Genomic DNA, 22,631 nt, shown 5'->3' on the forward strand with positions numbered 1-22,631 from the left:
CTTGGTAAAATAATTTTGACTTTTTAAAAAAAAAGTCACATAAAAAATACTGTTATTTCAATTGAGGAGAAAGGGACTCTAAATTCCATACCTGGGCTAACTGTCTATTAAGTCTCTTAATCTCTTCTTGTAGCTGTTCCTGATCCTCTCGCTGTCTCTCCATTTGTTGCATGTGCGCTTGCCTTATTAGTTCTGTGGCCTGTTGATGTTCTTCGTATTGTCGTACAAGTTCCTGCCTCATGTCTTCCAACTGTTCTTCATTTGCTATGAGCTGTCTAGAAGCATCCATGCTTGATACCAACATTTCACTATGAATCTTTAATAGTGAAAAAGCAAGCAAAAAATTCAGCCATAACACATTTTATGGCAATTTGTCAGCAATGATATTTTAATTAAACATGAAAGCAATTCTATTAACACCATATAGCACCTGAATTTTAGTTTTTTTATTAAACAAAAGTAAAAATCACTTTTTTAAAAGAAGTATTTTTCTTAATTAAAAGAAGGATTTATTGTTTTCTGATAAAGGTAGCAATTAGTTGAGGTAACATATCTTCAACTAATAAGAAAAAAAGAATTAGTATGGAGATAGTAAGATGCTTTGAATAGTTTTCTTAAATAGGTAGCAATTTCCTTAAATGCTCTTATATTTAATTAGCAAATCTTTTGGTCACAGATATTGCAGAGTTATAGCATAATTAATCTTTAATTAGTTGAAACAAAATTAATGCAGGTATAACTTACAATGAGATTTTAACATGTACAATGTCCATAAGACAATGAAGAATACTATGACTGACTTGTTTTATACTTAATACTAATATTGTTTCACGTAACCATATACCTTATAATTAGTAAATTACATTAATATATGAATCTAAGTCAAGACTGGAATTGATACTTTCCTTCTCTATTAAGCAGCATTATTGCTACTATTTTTAGACTTAAGAAAAGTCACTACTTTTTAATAAGTTTTTCTTTTTTGTATGCAAAGAACCATACTTACAGATTCTCTAACTATAAATTTTTTGTCTTCGTAGGACATTTCTTCTGAAATAGCCAATTTTTGAACCTCTGACTCTAGTATATCATCAAGATGATTACTGTTTGATAAGAGAACTTCATCTTCTCCTAACTCTTTACTAAATGGTTTAAAGTCTTCTGTAAATTTCACAGCCATTGCCTCAGAAATCTGGTGATCAAACTGACCCTGAGATAATTTACTTTCATTAAAATAATGTTTTTCTTTTTGTGGATAGAAAGTAAGTGATTGTTTTGATGATGTAGTATTTTCTTTTTCCTTTGACAGTCTAGATAGTTCAGATTGTTGAGCAAATGCTATGCTCATTGACACGATGACCTAAAGAAACAAAAAAGGGTTAGAATTTTAAAAGTGGGTTTTTACTCAAAATTATATGAATTAGAAAAAAGCCTGCCCTCATAGGTTTAAACAAAAATAAATTCTCTGATAAAGTGATACAGAGAGAAACTATTTTTCAATGAATTTAACATCAAAGTGTTTTACTGACTGCTTTTTAAAATAAAACACAAGTATATATTTTTCTAACTTCAACAGCAAAAAATGCTCAATACGAAAACAAGAAAATAAGTCTTTATATTTCTTCCTTCCAAGAAAATTCACCATAACACACTAGTAAACAAATGTTTTTCTTCTTCTTTACATATATATATATGAATTGATACGGATAAGCATTTTCCTACAAAAAATGTGACCAGGATAAAATTATAATAGGTTTTTTTATACCTTATTTATAGTAAATATCTTTTTGAATCATATAACACATTTCTATATAATTTATAATGGGTTCAAAGTTTCATATTACACAGATGTATATTTATTCAATCAATTTTCAATTATTGGACATTTACCCCGATTCCATTCTTACGCTATTTAAACACCACTGTGATGAAATCTTATAATTATATAATTGTACATACCTTTGTTATTTCTTCACAATAAATTTCCTGAAGTGGAACACTGGATTTGTATGAACTGGTAAATATGGTTATTCATTTCAATCTCATCTGATTTTCTACTACAATTACAATCCTGAATCCTGTTTATTTTAGTACCTCCTAGGACAGGTATTTAGGAATTCTGACCAGCAGGTTTGGCTATTACAAGTTCCTAAGGCTTTGAGAACCAAAGTATCAATAACTTTATTTCAAGTCCTAACTTCACTGATAATCTGCAATGAGGGAAGACTGGATGCCATAAACACAGGAAGAAGCATGCTTGGAGCCAGAGTACCTACTGATCTTCTCAAACTGTTCTTCCTCATGGTCCAGGTCATTACAGAACTTTTGGCTTTAATTTCCTGCCTTGAACTTGATATATCTATCTGGGGTCCTGATTCCTGGTTCCTGCTAGCCTACTTCTTTTCAGATTTTGTGTTGTCCAGCTGCTGAATAGAATCTGCTTCAACAGAAATAATACTGATGACAGCAAGACCAACAGTAGAGCTGCAGCGGCAATTACTAAGACCTCGTATTATTTAATTTTGTCCTCATTATAAACTACAAGGTAGGTTACTATTCAATTGAACAGAAGAGGAAACAAAGGAAGACAGAGATTAAGCAATCTGACTCCAAAATACAAAGCAAGTAAGAGAGGGAAGCTCCAGTGTAAAAACCTGCAGTCTTACAATTTAACTCACTTTCTAAAAATGTAACATTGTACAATTACCCCCACCATCTGAATAGGTCTGCCTAGAAGCATTTAGGAGTAATTATAATACCAAATCAAATGCTTAGAAAATTGAAGTGCAACAAGCTGAGGAACCATGTCAAAGGTTATATCTAATCAATGGTAGAGCAGAGATTTGAATCAAAGTTTGTCTAACTATAGAATTTGAGCACCTGAAACACTGTATGTTATATTCCATCTGTCTAAACGCTCCCATGACTACATCGTGCCTACCAAACTGAATGTCTTGGATAGCTCTGCAGCTCAGGCAGTGGATTTGGTAATAATGTTCTGACAGTCATCTGGAACACAGGCCCATTACAGCAAAATGTCAAAAGATAAAGATGAAAGAATTAGTTAACTAAATGCCACAACTTAGCAAAACATATCTCTAATCTTTAGCTTTTGCTTTAATTTCCTGTCTTGAATCTAATCTGCCTGTTTGTCTATTTATACTAAGAATACAACGTGGAAAAACAAAAATGATTAAATATATGAAAGAGAAGCAAAGAAGTATGAGGGACAGAGCAAAAATGTTCAACCAATATGTAATCAGTTCCAGGAGGATATAATAGAGAATAATGGAAAGAATATTTCATGAAATAAGGGCATTTTTTTTTTTTAGTTGTCAATGGATCTTTTAAAATTTTATTTATTTATATGCAGGGCTGAGTATTAAACTCAGGGCCTCATAGATGCCAGACAAGCACTCTACCATCGAGCCACAACTCCAGCCCCAGCATTTCTTAACAGAAGATGACACTCTCAAGATTCAAGAACAGCAATTAATTATAAGAAGAACAAATAAGTAAAACACCAAAAACAGAATATCTTAAAGGTTTCCAAAGATATACCTATAAGGGAATAACAAATTGACAAGAAGCTTCTCAAAAGAAACGAGAAATCAAGAAAAAAGTGACATTCTATATTTGAAGTTCTGACATAAAAACAATTGTCAACTCTGATTCAAATGGTCAATAAAATTATTTTTCATGGCAAAAGCGAAAAAAAAAAGACAAATAAAAATAGTTTACTCTCAACAGATCATCAGCAATAGAACTTCTGAAGGATGTCTTTCAAAAATCAAAAAAATTATCCTAAAAGGAAAGCCCTTTTAAAGACGCAAAAAAGGATTAGAGCATAAAAAAACATTTCTATAGGTCTGGGGTATGGTTCAGTGATAGAGCACTATGGTGGGCAAGGCCCAGGGTTTGATTTCTAGCACTGCAAAACTAAGCAACCAAAAAAAAAAAAAAGACAATAAACAAAACTCACAAAACTTTGTACAACACACATACAGACATATACGTGGACAAAATACTGATAATATAAAGCACTAATTATATTTTAGTTGTGAAGTAAAATAACACAAAACACACAAGACATGTTATTCCTTCTGGGCAGCATAAAGGAAGTCTGCTACAGCCACTTTTCTACTGATTACAACCAAATACTCTGAACAAAAAGCAACTACCTGAGAACTCTGAAAAGTAAACAAAGGCAAGACAAATGTCTAAGGGAATCAAAACTTTCAGAGGTGATCGGTATGGGAAAGGCGAATCTGTGTTCTGAACCTAACTGGAAATTATCTGCAAGTCCCAAAGATAGGGATCAAAAAACACCTAAGTACCCCACTAAACAAAGAAGTCATCAAGTGAATATATTTGGATTTAATGAAAATTCGTGGAATGTGCCATTAAGCAATACTTACAGGGAAACATATAGCAGTAAATGTGTAAATCAGAAAAAAAGAAAGGTCTTTAGGAAACTAGAAAAAGAATAAATTAAACTCAAATTTAATAGAAACAAGGAAATAAAAAGGATAAAGAGTAGCAAACTCTTAAACTATCAAAGCTCACTTGAAAAGAAACAGATAACCTAAATGAAACTCAATCTATTAAAGAAAATGGACTCAAGAGTCTAAAAAAAGATCAGCAAAATGACTCTAGACTCAGCTGATACAATGACAAATTCTATAAAATACTTAAATAATATCAATTCTACATAAATTCCTCCAGAAAACAGAGGAGGAAGCAATAATATATTTCAACATTTTATGAGGTCAGCATTATCCTGGTATCGAATTACACTCCAGTTATGTATCATCTATCAAAGTGCATTAATGTATTCTACTGTCATGTACATCTAATTAGAACAAATTTAAAAAATAAAAAAAAAAGACATTACAAGAAAATAAAATGATAGCTGGGCATAATGCTGACTGCCTGTAATTCCAGCTACTCTGAAGGATGAGGCAGGAGGACCACAAGTTCCAGATCAGTCTGGGCAACTCAGCAATAATCCATCTCAAAATTTAAAAAAGGACTGGGGACATAGCTCAGTGCTGGAGTAACCTTGCATTCAATTCCCATTACAGCAAATAAAATAACTACAGATAAAATTTCTCATGGACACAGACATACATATCCTTGACAAAATATGAATAAACAGAATACAGCAATATAGAAATGGAAGGGGTTGTCTCCAAAGGGGAATGAGAAAACTTTGGGGCGTGATTAAAATGAGTCTCTTTATAGCTTGCTGTGGTATAAGGTATTACAACCATTAAACATTCATTAAAACTCATAAAACTTTGCATTTATAATTGGTGAATTTCATATTTTATAAATTATATCTCAATAAAGATAACTATAAACAACAACAAAAACCTAACTATATGCTAGGCCACAAAGGAAGCTGTTGAAATTTTTAAAAGTTGCTATCACTTTCTTTTGCATTTGCATTTAGATTAGAAATGAATGATGGAAATAAATGTAAGAACTCTGTGGTTTGGAAACTAATAATTCAGAGTTGATCCATCTTACTTTTCTCTCCCTTCCCTTCACTATACTAACAAAATACCACTATACCAACTGTGCTTATAGTTAATTCCTTGCCTACTATTATTCCTATTATTGTCCTCTTTTAACCCATAGGGAAACAAGATTCAGAACTTAACTTTCCTAAGGTAACAAATCTAGTAACACAGAATAATAAGAATTTAAAATATGATATACACAATACCAAATCTCATGGTAATTACCATACTATGATAATTTGATAGAACACTGGAGAAATTGACAAGAAGCTAAGTAGAAAACTTGCATTTCTCTAAGACCCAGATAATGGAAGGTATATAAAAATGATGGTGCCTTACTTTTTTCACTCTGATAATCTAGGAACTGGAACTGCACATTTCACTCAGACATAATATATGACTAAGGTCTCATGGTCCAGATGTTTTCCTGGGTCTTGATCTCCTTATCTAATTTATGCTTTCCCTAATTTCTTATGTTTTTCCTTTATATTCTATCAATGCTCCCCCTTTAAAAACACACATTCTCTATACTGCTTTCCAGAGTGGGGCACCAATCTGCAGTGTCACCAGCAATGTATGAGTGTACCTTTTACTACCGTGCTACAGCCACATCAATGTTTATAGCAGTTCAATTCACAGTAGCTAAGCTATGGAACCCACCTAGATGCCCTTCAACAGATGAATGGATAAAGAAAATGTGATATACACATATATATACGTATACACACATACAACGGAACATTACTCAGTCATAAAAAAGGATGACTTTTGCCAGTAAATGGATGGATCTGGAGACAATCATGCTAAGTGAAATAAGCCAATCCCCCAAAACCAATAGCCGAATGTTCTCTCTGACATGCGGATGCTACAACAAGGAGTGGGGTTCGAACTTCAGTGGATCAGACAAAGGGGAATGAAGGGTAGGGTTGGAGATGGGAACAGGAAAGATTGTAGTATGAACGGGACATAAATTTCCTATGTTCAAATATGAATACACCACCATTGAAATGTGACATCATGTATAACCGCAACAATGGAATCCTAATTAGAATATGTTATATTCCATTTTGTATATATGTCAAATTATACTCCACTGTATTGTATATCTAAAAATAACAAATAAGAAAAAAAGAGTATGTTCTCCACTGGGACTGTTATGTTGGAAGAGTTGGAATATTATAAAAAACAAACAGGCAAACAAATTCAAAATTCAACAGCTCCAGTATTAAAATGGAAGTGGTTATGTGTGTTTTGAAAAGAAATACAAAGACAACCAAAATGGAACCGTAAGAGTAGAGTAGGTTATACAGTTGATATTCAAGCGTTGAAAAGAATAACTCTGGGCATAGTAGCTACAATTCACATTTATAAAACTCCTCCACTTAGCCATGAGTTATAATGTTCAGTGGTAATCCTCCATCAGTATCTGTATTTATATCTAATATCATAATAATTTCTCTGGGTGGAGCTAGGCAAAGGTAACACATAGAGGACCAACCACCTTCTCTCTTCCTAACTTTTCCCTAACTTTTAGAAGGCCAAACTCCTTCACGTGGTATCTATCCACAATGTAACACATACATAAAGATTTACGGCATTCTGAAAAATTTCTAATTACTATTCTACATCAAGAAAAAAATGTTCCTCTCAATGAAAAAACCACAGAACATTCTATGAAGCAGTAATTATAGTTTATACTGTTACATGACTATTTGATGGACTATATATGAAATTTACAAATAAAGACAAAGTGCATACCATCAATAAAATCTGGTTTTTTTTTTTTTGACAATTAAAAGAAACAATAAACCAAGAAAGTCTTCCAGATAAACTATAAACTTACCTTAGCCACTTCTTCTTCTAATCGCTCTTGGTATTGTTTTTCCAGCAACTTAACCATATTTGTTTCCTGTGTCACTCCAAATTCATCAGAAAACTAAATTAAAAAGCAAAATATGACAATTCACACTAATCTTATACCATACCATTTATTTTTTATTTTTATTATTTTTATTTGCAATGCTGGGAATTGAACCGAGGGCCTTGTGCTTTTGAGGCAAGCACTCTACCAACTGAGCTATACCCCCAGTCCTATACCATTTATTTTTAAGTTTCTAATCTTAAAAATATTCTCAAAATATCGCTATTTCTGAACACTCCCAGTAAAAATAAATTTTAGTTCTCCTTTAACAAAAAACACTCATTATAATAATTCTACTAAATAATTACACTTATTGTGGACTTAAAGATGCAGAGAAATACATTTATGTATTTATAATTATTACCATAAATTCAAGGGTGGATGAAGGATACTTAAATATAATTACTAAGACATGTGTAAATGTATATTTCATTTTAAGCAAAATGCTAACAAGTGGCTATGTTTGATAATTACAAGCAAATTTTCTTTACTTCTTGGTATTTATTAAAAGAACACAATTTTCCACAAACACAAATTACTTTTATCAATTAAAAAAACCTTTTATTTTAGAAATGTAGACATACTGTCAACATGAAAGTATTTGTTTATTTACCAATTATCTGAATTATAAGGGATGAGTGTGGCTAATATCTCTCCTTCATATCCAGAATGAGGAAGGGCATGATAAATGATCTTTATTTTTACTAGGACTTAGGACTTTATTGGATGAAGATGAAGACACATTTGGAAGTTTGAAAAAATTTATGAATAATACAATGTTGAGGAGAGGCAGAGAGTGGTTTAATGGAAAGCACTGCAAAAGGTAAGAACTTTTTAAAATCATGACCTCTGCTGAAAGAGGGTCTCCACCATTATTCCAGTACTAGTACCTTGGGTTTTAGGGAATCCTAGATACTATTGTGAAGATGCCCTATGCTTCCATAAGGGAAGGAAAAAACTATGTTGGCCAGGGTACTGAAGCTGATTTGTTAGAAGCCAATAAAGAAATGTTACAAAGAAAAAATTCAAACTGTAACATGGGAGGAAAACCCTCAAATTTAACTCTCTCTGTTTTTCTATTCTATGAAAATATATTAGATTTCTATATACATTCTGGATCTTTTATATAAGGTTATTATCCCTATGCTAATATAAGAGCTTGCCTAAATGGTAAACATGGCTTACTATGCCCAGACTCTGCACATACTATGGTTTGTGCTGAATACACACTTTCCTTTTGAAAGTATAGGTTTTGGTATGTGCTAGGCAGAGGGGCCTGTATAACTGATATTTGACAGAAAACTGTAGAATCCTAAGTTTAGGTGAGCTTCCCTGGTAGGCAACACTTCGCACATATCGCCAAACTTGTTGCTGGAGGAATTGAAGTGTGTCCTGTGACTCTACTGGGAGAGAAAGTTTGTGCCTTCTTTCCTCTTGACTTTATCCCATGTACCTTTCCAGATATTGCATTGTACACTTAGCTATTAATAAATCTAAGGATGTTGATTTCTATACATCTTCTTATCAGATTACTGAACCTGGGGTACTCCAAGATCCCCAAAAGACCCATAGTTTGTGCCTTGTTATATCGACATCTAAGGCCTAAGTTTTGTAAATATAGGAATGAAACACACACACACACACACACACACACACACACACACACACACATATATATCTTGGCCTCCTAGCTTTTTTTTCTTCTTACCAACTATAAAATCCTTTAGATTCTTCCCTAAATTATCTTATAAACCATCCCTTCTTACCCAGGAATGCTTAACCACTGAGTCACATTCCTAGTCCTTTTTAATTTTTTAGATAGATACAGGGTATTACTAAGTTGCTTAGGGCCTTACTAAGCTGCTGAGGTTGGCTTTGAACTTGTGATCCTCCTGATTCAGCCTCTGGAGTTGCTGGAATTCCAGGGGTGTACCACTGTGCCTGGCCTCTTCTTCTTTTCTACCTACCCCTGCCATCACATTAATGTCCCTAAAAGTTCAACTTCATAATATGCAGCATTATGATCACAAATGTTCATTAGCTAATGTCTATAAGATAAAAGTTCAGCCTAGCATTCAAAGTTTTTTTTTATAATCTATCCTCTTGAATCTTAGGGTCCATTATTCTTTCAGTCACCAAATCCCAAATAAAGCACCCTTCCATTTTCAAGACTGGTCAAATTATCTCTCTAATCTGGAAGGCCATTTTTCTCCCCCTTCTTTATCCAAACATACACATCATTCATGGTCCAAATCAAGTCTTACTTCTTCTAAGAAATGTTACTTAATTATTTCAGCCTATACTCATCTACGTATTTACTTAATTCCAAAAGAACTCATCTACATTTTTCTTTTAAACATTTAGTAGATGTTGCCTTGGGCAACTATTTTACAAACATATATCACATTATTTAATTAGTTTATAAGTGGCATCAATTTATAAATTTCTTCAGTCTAGTGATTTTGTTTACATTGTACATTGCTTTATTCCTAATACAAAGAAAAAACTGACACATAATTAACAAGTAAAAGTTTTGGCTTGATAACTAATGAGAATTAGGTAGGTGTCTTTCATTTCTTTTGAATTCCAGAGTATAGTTTAGTATTGTGGAATATCAGGGGTCGGGAAGAGGACCCCCGGTTTCTGGTTGAATGTCATTTTTCAAAGTTGAAAAAAGAGAAGTTAGTTTAAGAAATTAATAAACTCAAATTTTAATATGCTGACTGAGACATAAAGGGCTTCTGAGAGGAGATATCCAATTAGAGATAAGACTGTAGCTCAGAAGTAAGGACGGACACTACAGTTTGGATCTTGAATGACCTCCAAAGGCACATACATGAAAGGTTCAGTCCCCAGCTTATGGGGCTACTAGGTGGTGGTAGAATCTTTAGGAAGTGGGACCTAGATCATAGGGGATTTTTATTCCTGAAGGGGATATTGGGGCCCCAGCCCCTTCCTTTCTCTTTACTTCCTGGCTGCCATGAGGTAAAAAGTCCCTTTCCATTATTTACTCCCTAAATGCTGCACTATACCACCACATGCCCAATCAATAGGGCCATGTCACCATGGGCTGAAACCGGGAGACAAGATAAAAAACTCTCTTCCTAAGTTGATTTACTCAAGTATTTCATCACAGCAATGGGATGTGAACACACTGACCTAAACATAGGCATCTGGGAGCTATGAGAGTGGCACACAGAGAAATAAGAGGATCAAACACAGATTCTTGGTAATTAGAAACAGGGTGGGCAAAGGCCATGCTAGAGGCTTAAAAAGTTCCATCAACTAAGAAAAAAAATTGGTCTTAGGAAGCAGCAAATACTATAGTGAAGAAAAGAAATTTGATAACTGAGAATTCAGTGGTGACTGCTAAAGAAAATTCAGTGGAGAATAAGTTAGGATTTCATTTACAGTGAATAGAAGAGAGAGCAAGAAATAAGGAGATGGGAAAATCTGGTTATATTTCATTCTTTTCAAGCATCTAACCACAAAGAAGAATGAGAACCACAGATTAAGGGAGATATCAGACTGAGAGGACTAGTTATATTCTAAACAGAAGAGATTACAAGAATGTGCAAGGGAAAGGGGAAAGAAATTGTTATAGTCTGGATGTGAGGTGTCTCCCAAAAGATCATGTGAGACAATGCAGGAAGGTTCAGAGGAGAAACGATCAGATTGTAAAAGTCATAACCCAATCAGTGAATTAATCCCTGAAGGGGTGTGGCTTTGGGGTATATATTTTGTATTTGGAGAGTGGAGACTCTCTGCTTCCTGATGATGCAAGCTGCTTCCCTCTGCCACACTCTTCCACCATGATGTTCTGCCTCACCTTGAGCCTCGAGGAATAGAGTCAGCCTTCTATGGACTAAGTAAGACCTCTGAAACCATGAGCTCTCAAATAAACTCTTCCTCCTCTATAGTTGTGATGGTCAGGTCATTTAGTTATAGCAGCAAAATAGCTGACTAAAACAGAAATGTAGAAAAACAGAGAAAGACAGGCTAAAAACAGAAAGGAGGGAAGGAACAAAATTATCAACCTCAGAGATGAGATGGAAATGGATATTAAAGCACAGGAAATAAAATACCCCTGGTTATGCAAAGGAATAACTACTTCTGGGACAGAATGAAAATAAGTTAGGGTATTTGAAAAAAAATACATGTGGTCTAAAGGTAGCTAGTTGTGATACAGAGAAATTGGGGAAAAGATCACCTAAGAAGAAAAATAGGAAATAAAAGTGGAATATGTAACTTGGGTAAAATTATAATTCTTATGTTGAGAGGACTATAAGAAGATGAATGAGTATTTTTAAACATTGCTAAGAGACTCTAAGGGTCCATTTGAGGTCAGAAATCAAGATTTTGTACTGTTACCAAACCAAATCACCAACTAATTTTCTTAGCAGCCAGCCCTCAGAAATGCAGAGATAAGCCAAAAAGAAGGATCTCTGGAGGCTGGATAAGGGAAACAGAAAAACAAATCTAATCTGCTAAGGGTATTAGTAAGAAAATGGTGCAATGATTTTGAACAAGTTAAGAAGGGAAGTATAAAATTATAATTGTAAAGAAATGTGGAGTTAAAGTTTTTTTTACCTATCTACTTGCTCACTTAATTATCTATAAGATAGTGGAGGTATGTTTATAGATTCTAGGAAAAGGTGATAAGAGTGTGCTCACCTGTACAGAAAAGGAGGAAAAGGAAGGAAGAAAGGGAGATGGAGAGGGAGACAAAAAGGAGGGGGAGGAGAAGGAAGAGGAGAAAGAAGAGATGATTTTCGCTAAAACATCTCTCATCAGCAATATGTCTTTCAGTTTCTGTCAGTTAATTCTTTCATAGTGGCCTAAATATCTACATAGAACTAAACACCAGAAAGTATTCAAAATAAACAAGCATAAAGATCTTTCTCGATGTTTTCTACAACATGAGATTTTCAACACTTATCCTTGCCAAAATATGTGGCTTTGAATTATTTTTTTCTGATACAGCTAATGAATTATATTGTGCCATATATATTATCTCACCTACTTTTCTATGAACATATTTTCAAATGAACTGCTTGAGAATAAAATTGACAAAACCCTGTGTGTGTGTGTGTGTGTGTGTGTGTGTGTGTGTGTGTGTGGCTATGTGCTAAATCTAGTCTTCCATAAACACAAAGACAGACCCATTGCTTTAAAATGTTATATGTAGGGGACTGGGAATGTAACTCAGGTACAGTGGTTGCCTAGCATGTGTAAGGCCCAATTGCAATTACAATTACCACATTTAAAAACAAATTATACACAAAATTAAATGCAATTGTTTCACATAGTTTACAACTTGATGTCTTATATATATTTTACTTTATCATTATGTCAAAAACTCTCCCAGGGGTTAAATATTTCTCAACTTACAGAAGTTTCCTCAGCTTATTGATAGAAATGCTTTACTATAAATATGAAAATATATATTACTTTTACTAATCTCCTTTTTCATATTCACTTATTTTAGAAATTCTTGGATTATAAAGTAGCTCACAAAACAGCAGGTAATACAATAAATACAAATATTACATGATACATTTTCCATCTCACAGACCTTGCTCAAACGTGTCTGGAGTACTGAAAGTTTGTTGTATTCTTCTGCTACTTTGTTTAGAAGGGTTTGCATGTTTTCTTGAAAGTCTAGATGATAAACAAACAATTATAATAATAATTTCACTCTACTACAAAGGATTACATCTTTGAATAATTATTATTCATCTATTTATAATTTTAAGGAACCCATCTACTAGAAATAAATCTCATATTTTAGTAACCAAGAAAAAATTTCTTTAATGTGAAATTCCTACTACAAAGCTAACCTGAAAATTAATATTAAAATATGCTAATTTCTTTTGTTATTCATTAATTTATAGCTTTTTAAAAATTCATACAAATGGGCAGGGTTAGGAAATATGTTATCTATGAAGGAACATAAAAAAAATTGAGGTTGTAATTTGTTAAGCTAATGCCAGATTTATATTGAGAAATACTTTTATTATTTACCTATTATTTCTTGATTTTCTCCTTATTCTTTTAAAAATAACAAACCACTGACATAAACTTATTAAACAATAATTTTTAAAGAATAGGCTCTATGGTAAAAATGATAAAGGAAAGAATTAGAATGAGGAAAAAGTTGGAAGTAAACAAGATAAACAAGATAAACAAGGAAACTTGTAGACTGTTTCAATTATCATAGCACAATTATTGCACTCATTATAAAAATTAAAAAGTACACATTAGATATAAGATTTCATGAATATGAAAAGAGGACAAGATACTAAGCTAAAATACTCAACTTGGCTGAGTGATTAAATCATAATCAGAGGTAACAGTTTATCATCAATTGATTTAAGAAAATTAAATATTATTTAATAGTGTAGAAAGTTTTCATTACCTTGAACTTCATGTCTATAATCTGGTAATTCTGATACATGATTTTCAGGTGTGTAAAGACCAGAATTTTCCTTCTCCTCTACATTCCCATCACATTTTAAAGTAGGAATATAAAGTTCACCAACTGTATCACTTAAAGTCTGTTTAACAAAATTGAATATTTCAAGAAATTACAATTTTGACTTCTGCCTCTAAATATCATTAAATATTATCCTCCTTGATATAAAAGATGGTCAAAATGTCATGGACAAAAAAGAAACTCACTCCTTTTCCCTACACCACATCAATCTGCAGAAGAAATAATTAAGTCTAAATATTTTTCTGTCTACTTGAAACTCTTCTTAGATCAGGAAAAGATGATAATCTTTAATGCAAAAAATAATTTTTTTTGTTTCTTTCTAATAATAAATCTTATATTTGAATTTACCTCTCCCTAGCTTAGATCCTATTTTGATATTATCTCTGTATCCATAATGTAACACTTATTTTATCAACAACCCTTGAAAATACACAATGGGACAAGGACGGAAGTTTAGAAATTATTAGAAAAAAGTCTGTGACTTCTAGAGAAATTACATAAAGTTGGAGATTACATTCAGACACTTTTCTAAAAAATATCAGAGTAGCTTTCTGTGGTTTGTACCCACACACACAAGACACCTTACACATTTTTCTGATTGTTCTCCTAAGCAATAGACAACTCTGTCATTTAAAACAACTCATGCCCCATAATCATTTGATAAGCCCTCCAAGTAAGTTTTACCTTTGCCCCTAATTCAACTGGAAAGAACAAGCAACAACTCTTAGTTTTAAAAACCAAATTGTTTATTGCTACTATTTCTTGAAATGTGCTTTTTAAAAGTTAAATAATTCTGTCAGTTAGTAATTAAGTTTATTAAATTTTCAGCATAGCCTGTAAGATATGAATTTTATCACATTAGAATTGGTTTGAGAAAACTCGATCACCCAAATACAGGTAAAAAAACTGGGACTTGCAAAGATTAAGTAGCTCCTCCATGGCAACATCAATGACTGAAGTCTATTCTACTGGTGAGATAAATTTATCTGAATTTTTTCTCCTTTTTGAGGTACTGGGGATTAAACTGAGGGCCTCACACATTGCTAGGCCAGTGCTCAACTACTGAGCCATATCCCTAGCCCTGAATTTCTTTTGTTTCAAACTGATCATCAGGAAAAACCTGCAGGTTCATTTTGAGTTTAAAAACTCAGGAATAGGAGCTGGGGATGTAGTTTAGCGGTAGAATGCTCACCTAGCATGTGTGAGTCCCTGGGTTCTATCTCCAGCACCACAAACACAAACAACTCAGGACTATTTTCTAAGTGCAGTTCTAGAGTAAGACAGGTGGGAAAATAGGCTTGATGATTCTGCTCATCAAATTAGTAGCAACTCAGAATTTAGTACCTATTATCCAAAATTGCTTAAGTAATTTCCTACCTTTGAAATATAAGAACATTCTTCAGACACGGCCTTCTGAAGTCTTCCAATAAGCATTTGTAAAGACTTTGCTTCATCACCTAATGAAACGGATACTGTTGAAGACGTTCAATTCACATATATAAGTACTACCATATTTAACCTATGTTTCACCTAAGACTGGTTTTAAATTCCTTATTTCTTTCAAAGTTATTTCCTATTGGTCAATGTTAACTATCTCAGATAATTGGTGAGATTTTCAATTTCATTCTACAAAGTGGTATAAAGTAATGTTTTTCAAACTTTAAAGTTATAACCAATTACAAGAAATATATCTCATATATACATATATATTATATATATACAAATATATATATATATATATAAAATATACATCTATGTAAAACTGAAACAAAAACTTCACAAATCAGTATTTACCCTTTTGGGTTAAGGGTACAGCTCAGTGGTATAAGGACCGCCTAGCATGCACAAGGCACTGGGTTCAATCCGTAGCACAATAGAGAGATAGAAATAAAGAAAGATAAACATCTATCTACCTGTCTATATGTGAAGCACTCCAATGTTTCCAATTTGGCTCTACTCTTTTATTTTTTAAAAATGCTGGTAGTTAGTCACTAAACTAACTTTACTGCCAATTAAAAGAGCCAATAGTTAACTTGCAATATGACAAATGGTGGACAGACTATCTGAGGAGGATATCAATAAAAAAAAAAAAACTTAAAAAATACTATATTCAAACTCAACAAACTCCTGAAATGAAAAAGCCTGATATTCTTACTTGAGATCCTTGAAATTCTACTGTTCAACAAAGCAATTCCAATGGTTAAACTCATTCCTAAGGGCAAAAGTGAAGGCCTAGATATGCCTTGAACACAGGAAGTCTAGTTAACTGGTCAAATAATTATGAAAGAAAGAACAGTAACTGCCACTAATCTGTTTATGGTTTCTCCATCCATTTTATGGTCCCTTAACAGTGTTGCTTCCCACAATGTCATCTTGGTCTTTTAGCTCACTCTCTAGTTTCCTAGGGTATCTCATTCTTGTCCTTGACATTCATGTTCATTCTAAATGTTTATCTCAAGCCTAAATTTTTCTCCTGTTTTAGACTTCTATTTTCAACTTTTTTTTCAAAATCAATAGATAGTCTATTCTTAACTCAATATATTTAAAATTGAATTTATTATTTTTCTCCCAAATTTGCTCCTTTTTATGACTAGAATCACACTCTAGTTACCTAAGCTAGAAATTTAGGGACAGTCATAATTTCTGCTAACATTAACTATCAACTGGAGCCTAACTCTCTAGCTTTTGAACTTAACTTTTCATCATACTCAATTCAGTATCTTATTATTTATTGGAATTACTGCCAAGGTTGGTCTAGTCTGGTCTTCCCATCAATGATTTCTCCCCTCCAACTGATCCCAATGGTATCACCTTAAAATAAAAATTATATTATGTTGCTCCCACTATTTAAAATCCTGCAGTAGGTCTTATCACCAATAGCAGAAAACATAAACATGCTTCATCAGGGTACCTAAAGCTTTTCCTGATCAAGCTCCTTTCCAATCTCTCCAGCTTTATCTATCACTATTTTCTGACATGATCTGAATTCCTAATTCTCCCAAATGGAGAACTTATAGTTCAGGGCTTAAGACTCCAGAATCTTCCTTAAATTTCCTACCCAAACCCTCATCCTACTCATCTTCCCAGGAAACACAAGACTCTTTTCCTTTCTCCCTCCATTCTTACATTTCAGAAATTTTCGGTTTGTTTTAAATATGTTTTCCCAATTGACTGTGACTTCCAATGGGAAAATGATTCAGTAATTTCAGCTTTCTCTAGTACTTGGAATGAACACCCAATGATTACATGAATAAGACTAGGATTTCGATACACAAGTCACCTTCCCCTGTGGGTTCTAAGGACAGAAGTATGGAATGGTGGACTCTGAAGTGATACTTATTTGTTTCATGGTGATTATAAGTCAGAAACTATTTACCTGTTTCTTGTGTTTTTATGTTCTGTAGTTCTAACTGGTACATTTTCTGAAGTTTCCTGATTTTTTCCTCTTGAGCGGAAATAAGCTCCTCTTTGAGGCTGCAAAGAGCTTTATCTTTTTCATTTTCCATATATTCACGAACTTGATCCACATGAGTTGAATAAATTAGAGAAAGACAGAAGTGCTGTGCTTCCATCTGGAGCCGTAAGTCATTCTTAAAGTGAATATATAAACATTAGGAAAATTTTAAATAATTTACTATAAAATAATTTAATTTTCTTTGCATACGCTAACTATAAAAGAAATAAACTATAGTTCAAAAATTCATATAAGAGAACCAAAGACATTCTTTCTTCTCATTCTTCATTTACTTACACTGAGCTACTTCTTTTTCAAGGAAAGCAGCATGTTTTTATTACATCATTTTTATAGCAAATTTTGATATTTGGTATAGCTTATGATTTATCTTTGATTTTTATTTTAAAATAATATTTTGTTTTCAAGGCACTAGGGATTGAACCCAGGGGTGCTCTCTACCACTGATCTACATTTCCAGACCTTTTTGTTTTTATTTTTGAGGCAAGATCTTACCAAGTTGCCAAGGTTGGTCTTGAACTTGGAATCCTCCTGCCTAAGCCTCCCAAACAGCTGGAATTACAGGCATGCACCACCATGCCTGGCTTTAAAATAATATTTTAAATGTAGAAATATGTAAATAATAATAAACTCACAACCCAAATTAACAAGTACTATAACATTTTGTCTATTTCTTTTCATTCCCCTACTCCCCCTATACACTTTATGTTCTCATTACTCCTTTCTCACAGGCCACCATAATCAGAAATATGATATAAATCCAGTCCAATTGTTACATTATCAATTCTCAACACAGTATATTTTGCATCCTCACTGTACGGTATGTTTTCTATTTTTATGGGCTTATACAAACAATATTAAATTTACAAATTTATTTTCTCATTCAATATGCCTCTGGTATCATTCCATGTAAGTAATGGGTTCAATGCCCACAAACAAACAAAACAAATAAGCACCATGTAGGCATCAGATTAATTCATTTCAACTGTGGTATTATGAATATACTAACATCTGTCCATTTTCTTTCAGGAGATAAATTGGTTTATTTCTAACTTTTCGATATTAAATAAAAATACTGCTGTTAAATTCTTATATATGCACTTAGATAAATGGGCTAATTTCTCTCTAACGTAGTGGTTCTCAAATGTAACATGCATCAGAATCACTTGGAACGCTTATTAAAATAGGTTACTTCAGGGGCTGGGGTTGTGGCTTAGAAGTAAAGTGCTTGCCTTGCATATATGAGGCCTAGAGTTTGATCCTCAGCACCACAATAAGGAAATAAGTAATATAAAAGGTATTGTGTCCATCTAGGACAAAAAAATATTTAAAAAAAATAGGTTACTTTAGGAACCTAACCCCATCTCCACGGTTTCTGATGCAGGAGGTCTGAAGTAGGGCTTACAACTTTGAATTCTAACCTGTTCCCAAGTGATGTTGTGCTTCTGGTTAGGGACCACACTTTGAGAGCTACCTAGAAATATAACTTATAGGTCACAGATAGTGTGTTTTTAACTGTACTAGATTTGATCAAATTATTTTTATGATAGTATTAATTTACAATGCTACCAGTAGGTTATGTGAGTACTTGTATTACCACATCCTCACCACACTTTAAGATTCTATTTTCTTCTTATGAGTAGTCTTTAACCAATCTGTTTTTTTCCTAAAGCAATAAGGATCTAATTCCCTAACTTCTAACCTTTGGCATCTAAAGTCAATTTTGCCCAAAACAATTTTGTTTTTTTCTCCCAAAACAATTGTGACTACTCTAAGATTCTCCTGCTAATTTGGTTTGTTCTTTAATTTCATTTTTCTCTGCTTAAATATCACCTCACCAAAGTAATCTTCCTTGACCTACCCTATGCAAAAAAGTACCTACACTTAGGGAGATCTCTTCCTTCTTATTATACTTTTAATTTTATTCATAGCACTTAAGACCACCAGAAATATTTCTCTGTATTTTCTAATGTTTATCTAAACCCTCTAAAATATAAACTTCAATCCTCCTTGATCATTTTATTCACTGTTGTATTATCAGTGACTTGAACAGTTCCTGGAATGTAGTAGAGGTTCAATGAGTATTGTGAAATAAACATCGATTTATAGGGCCTTCCTTGCCACATGCTAAATTTTCACAAGAATATGAATCTGGGGCTTTCCATTGTATTTCACTTATTTATTCATCCCAGCATCAAACCATATTACTTATAATGATTTTGTAATAAGTCTTGATACCAGGTAAATACTTTTTAGGATTGTCTTGAGTATTTTGGGGGTATTTACTTTTCCATATCAATTTGAGAATCAGTATTTCAGGATCCATAAAATATCTTGTTGGAATTTTGACTGGAACTACATTAATTTAGAGAGAACTGATCTTTTTCTATCTTTCCACTACGGATATGATATGTAATACCACACAGTCAGGTCAATGTTTTACAATTTTCTTAACAAAAACTCAAAACTTCTCATCTAGAGTTTTAAGTTTTACCTGATCTCTTCGCATTTTTCTCATTTCTTACTCTTGTCATATTGTAAGAACTGATGAAACATTCACCAAAAACTACAAAAAAGGGACTGGAGTTGTGGCTCAGTGGTAGAACATTTGCCTGGCATAAGTTAGGCCCTGGGTTTGATAGTCAGGCACCACACACAAATAAAATAAAAAGTCTGTTGACAACTAAAATATATAGTATACACACACACACACATATAAAACCTACAAAATAATGTTGCAACAGTAATGTTGACAAAGGGTATCCTAGTCCTAAACCTGATTTTAATTATGAATGTATCTAAATTTCACCATCATAAGTATTATGTGCTAACATTTTGATGAAAATCAGCATAAGTAGAAAATTTCCCTGCTATTCCTGATTTCCTAAAGCTTTTTTAAAATTATAAATGAGTTGTCAAATTTTTTATGGATTTCCAGCATGTACTGAAGTGATCATATGGATTTTGTCCTGCTAAGTGTAGAGATTACATTCATAGATTTTTTTCAAATGTTTAACTATTTGTCTATTCTTGGCATAACTTGCTAATATTTTATTTGGAATTTCTGCAACCACACTCATAAGTTAGAATAGTCTATAATTTTATTTTCTTTACCATCCCTATCAGGTCTTCATATTAATATTGTCCTAAGATGAACTTGGTGGTTTTTCTTTCTTCTGTTTTTCTTCTTTCTTTTCTTCCTCCATTCTCTCTTTAATCCTATTTTTAGTAAGCAATTATACATTTGTTCTTGGAGAGATAATAAGATCCACTTGTAAAATGGTCTTAGTCTGGCATTTTTGGTTTTACATGAGGCAAATTCAAATTTATTGACAGATTACTTAAGGTATTATTTATGAATTTTTAAAATTTCTGTGGTACCTGTACTTAAGTCCTTATTTCATTCTTGATTTTGTGTGATATTTTTTAAGATTTGTCTAATATCTGTAAATAATCTTTTCAAATAATAAACCTCCAAAGTTCTTGAAAACTTTCTCTCATTTACTACAAGTTCTCTTATTTTTGCTCTTTATTTCCTTCTTCCTTTGAATGTATGTATTCTTGATACTTTTCTACATTGTTGAATTAATAGTTCAAGTCATTTCAATATCTCATTAAATTGATATATTTAAACCAAAAAATTGTCCTTCACATATCATGTTATATACATTCTACTTTAAAAAAAAATATTCTCAGCTCTACTTGTACATTTACTCTTCTGGATGAACTGTAAACCAGTTAAAATTTCTGTAACTTTCATTCTAAGTTGTATTAGAGCTACTTTGTGGATAAATCTAGAGATAAACTGACACGTTATAATATTAAAAACTGCCCACTCAGAAATGAGATTTTTCATTTTTCAAGTACTTTTCATTAAAATACTCTGTTAACTATATTGGTTCTACATATTTTTGGTTAATTTTGACATTTTATTTTATATTAGGTTTTTGGTTCATTTACTTAAGAGATTTTTCTTAATTTCTTAATTACACCTGTGAATTAACTATTTCTCTCCATTTATGCCATGTATCTTTATCTTTGGAATAGTTAGGGCTTAGAGAACAATGCTAAATAGCAAGCAACAAAAGCTGTTCCGGGCTAAGGATATAGTTCAGTTGGTAGAGTGCTTGCCTTGCAAGTACAAAGTCCTGGGTTCAATCCCCAGCACTGCAAAAAAAAAAAAAAAAACACTGTTCTGATTTTCATCCTAACATGAAGGCTTATCCTGACTCACTGATGATTCTTGATAAAAGGGCTTTGTTTATTTCCCCTTATTCACTCCTCATTCATCCATTCATAAAAAATCATTAACTGCTGACCATGTAAAAAAACATTATTCTAGGCACTAGGCATATAGTAGATAGGATCCCTGCACTCATAGAACTGATATTGTGGTTCTTGCAGTTTCTAAGCTCCAAAATTTCTTTCAATTGCATTATTTACATCCAGTTTTAAACACCACACTTCACTCTACGGCCTCTCCCAGCATGAATAATTAACCAATATCTATAACATTCTTGCCACTCCTTTCCTGCATCCCAATGCTAAAGACTTCTTTGAAAATCTGAAATTATACTCCAAAATTATTCATTTGTTTCTTCTCAGTTAAAAACTTCTTAACGGCCACATTTCTTTTTGTTTCAGTGAGATATAACTGCTCTAACAACTAAGCTTAATACTGAGAGCAGGAGTATTCTGTTGCCTCTGCAGTATTTGAGGCATAGGTAAACTGTTCTTCAGTGTTAGTCACTGCGCTATTTCTTCTGTTGAGTTTCCCTCCACGTACCCTCCTCCCATCAATAAAGGGGTGTGTCTTGGTAATAATGAATGGAAACAACTTACAGACTTGCTTTTCTTCACTTTGTTTAGTTAATTTCAAGGAGAGAGTATCTAAATGCCATTGCAAGTATCTTTGTGGAGAAAACAAAATTCTTACTAAGAAAAGTTGATTATTTTGACAACAGTGCTTCAAATTCAGGTCCTCTTTGAATAATGCTTTTTAATAAAATTTAAATTATGTCTGACAGGGCTGGGGAGATAGCTCAGTTGGTAGAGTGCTTGCCTTGCAAGCACAAGGCCCTGGGTTCAATCCCCAGCACCGCAAAAAAAAAAAAAAAAAAATTATGTCTGACATTTTTAGGAGTAATCAGCATCAATTATGGTTTTAAAAACAATTTGAAATATTTAACAAAGCAATAGCAGTTAAGCAATTTGAAT

General features: G+C 32.8%; 1 protein-coding gene across 8 annotated transcripts in view; it reads right to left on the bottom strand.

Moving 5' to 3' along the window:
- The window catches only part of Akap9 (A-kinase anchoring protein 9), a 125,331-nt gene that overhangs the window by 66,971 nt on the left and 35,729 nt on the right, over window positions 1-22,631 (bottom strand). For 7 of the 8 annotated variants that reach the window (XM_047560053.1, XM_047560050.1, XM_047560049.1 and 4 more), the window contains 7 exons: window positions 17,319-17,532; window positions 15,320-15,399; window positions 13,865-14,003; window positions 13,022-13,107; window positions 7,369-7,461; window positions 1,007-1,360; window positions 92-316 (listed from right to left, as the gene is read on the bottom strand). In XM_047560053.1, the coding sequence (XP_047416009.1) occupies window positions 92-316; window positions 1,007-1,360; window positions 7,369-7,461; window positions 13,022-13,107; window positions 13,865-14,003; window positions 15,320-15,399; window positions 17,319-17,532 (1,191 nt within the window). The remainder of the gene's footprint in view (window positions 1-91; window positions 317-1,006; window positions 1,361-7,368; window positions 7,462-13,021; window positions 13,108-13,864; window positions 14,004-15,319; window positions 15,400-17,318; window positions 17,533-22,631) is intronic. The other variant, XM_047560052.1, reaches the window with a different exon arrangement.

The sequence above is a fragment of the Sciurus carolinensis genome, chromosome 8 (genome assembly GCF_902686445.1).
Source record: "Sciurus carolinensis chromosome 8, mSciCar1.2, whole genome shotgun sequence".
In the NCBI taxonomy this organism is placed as follows: domain Eukaryota; kingdom Metazoa; phylum Chordata; class Mammalia; order Rodentia; family Sciuridae; genus Sciurus; species Sciurus carolinensis.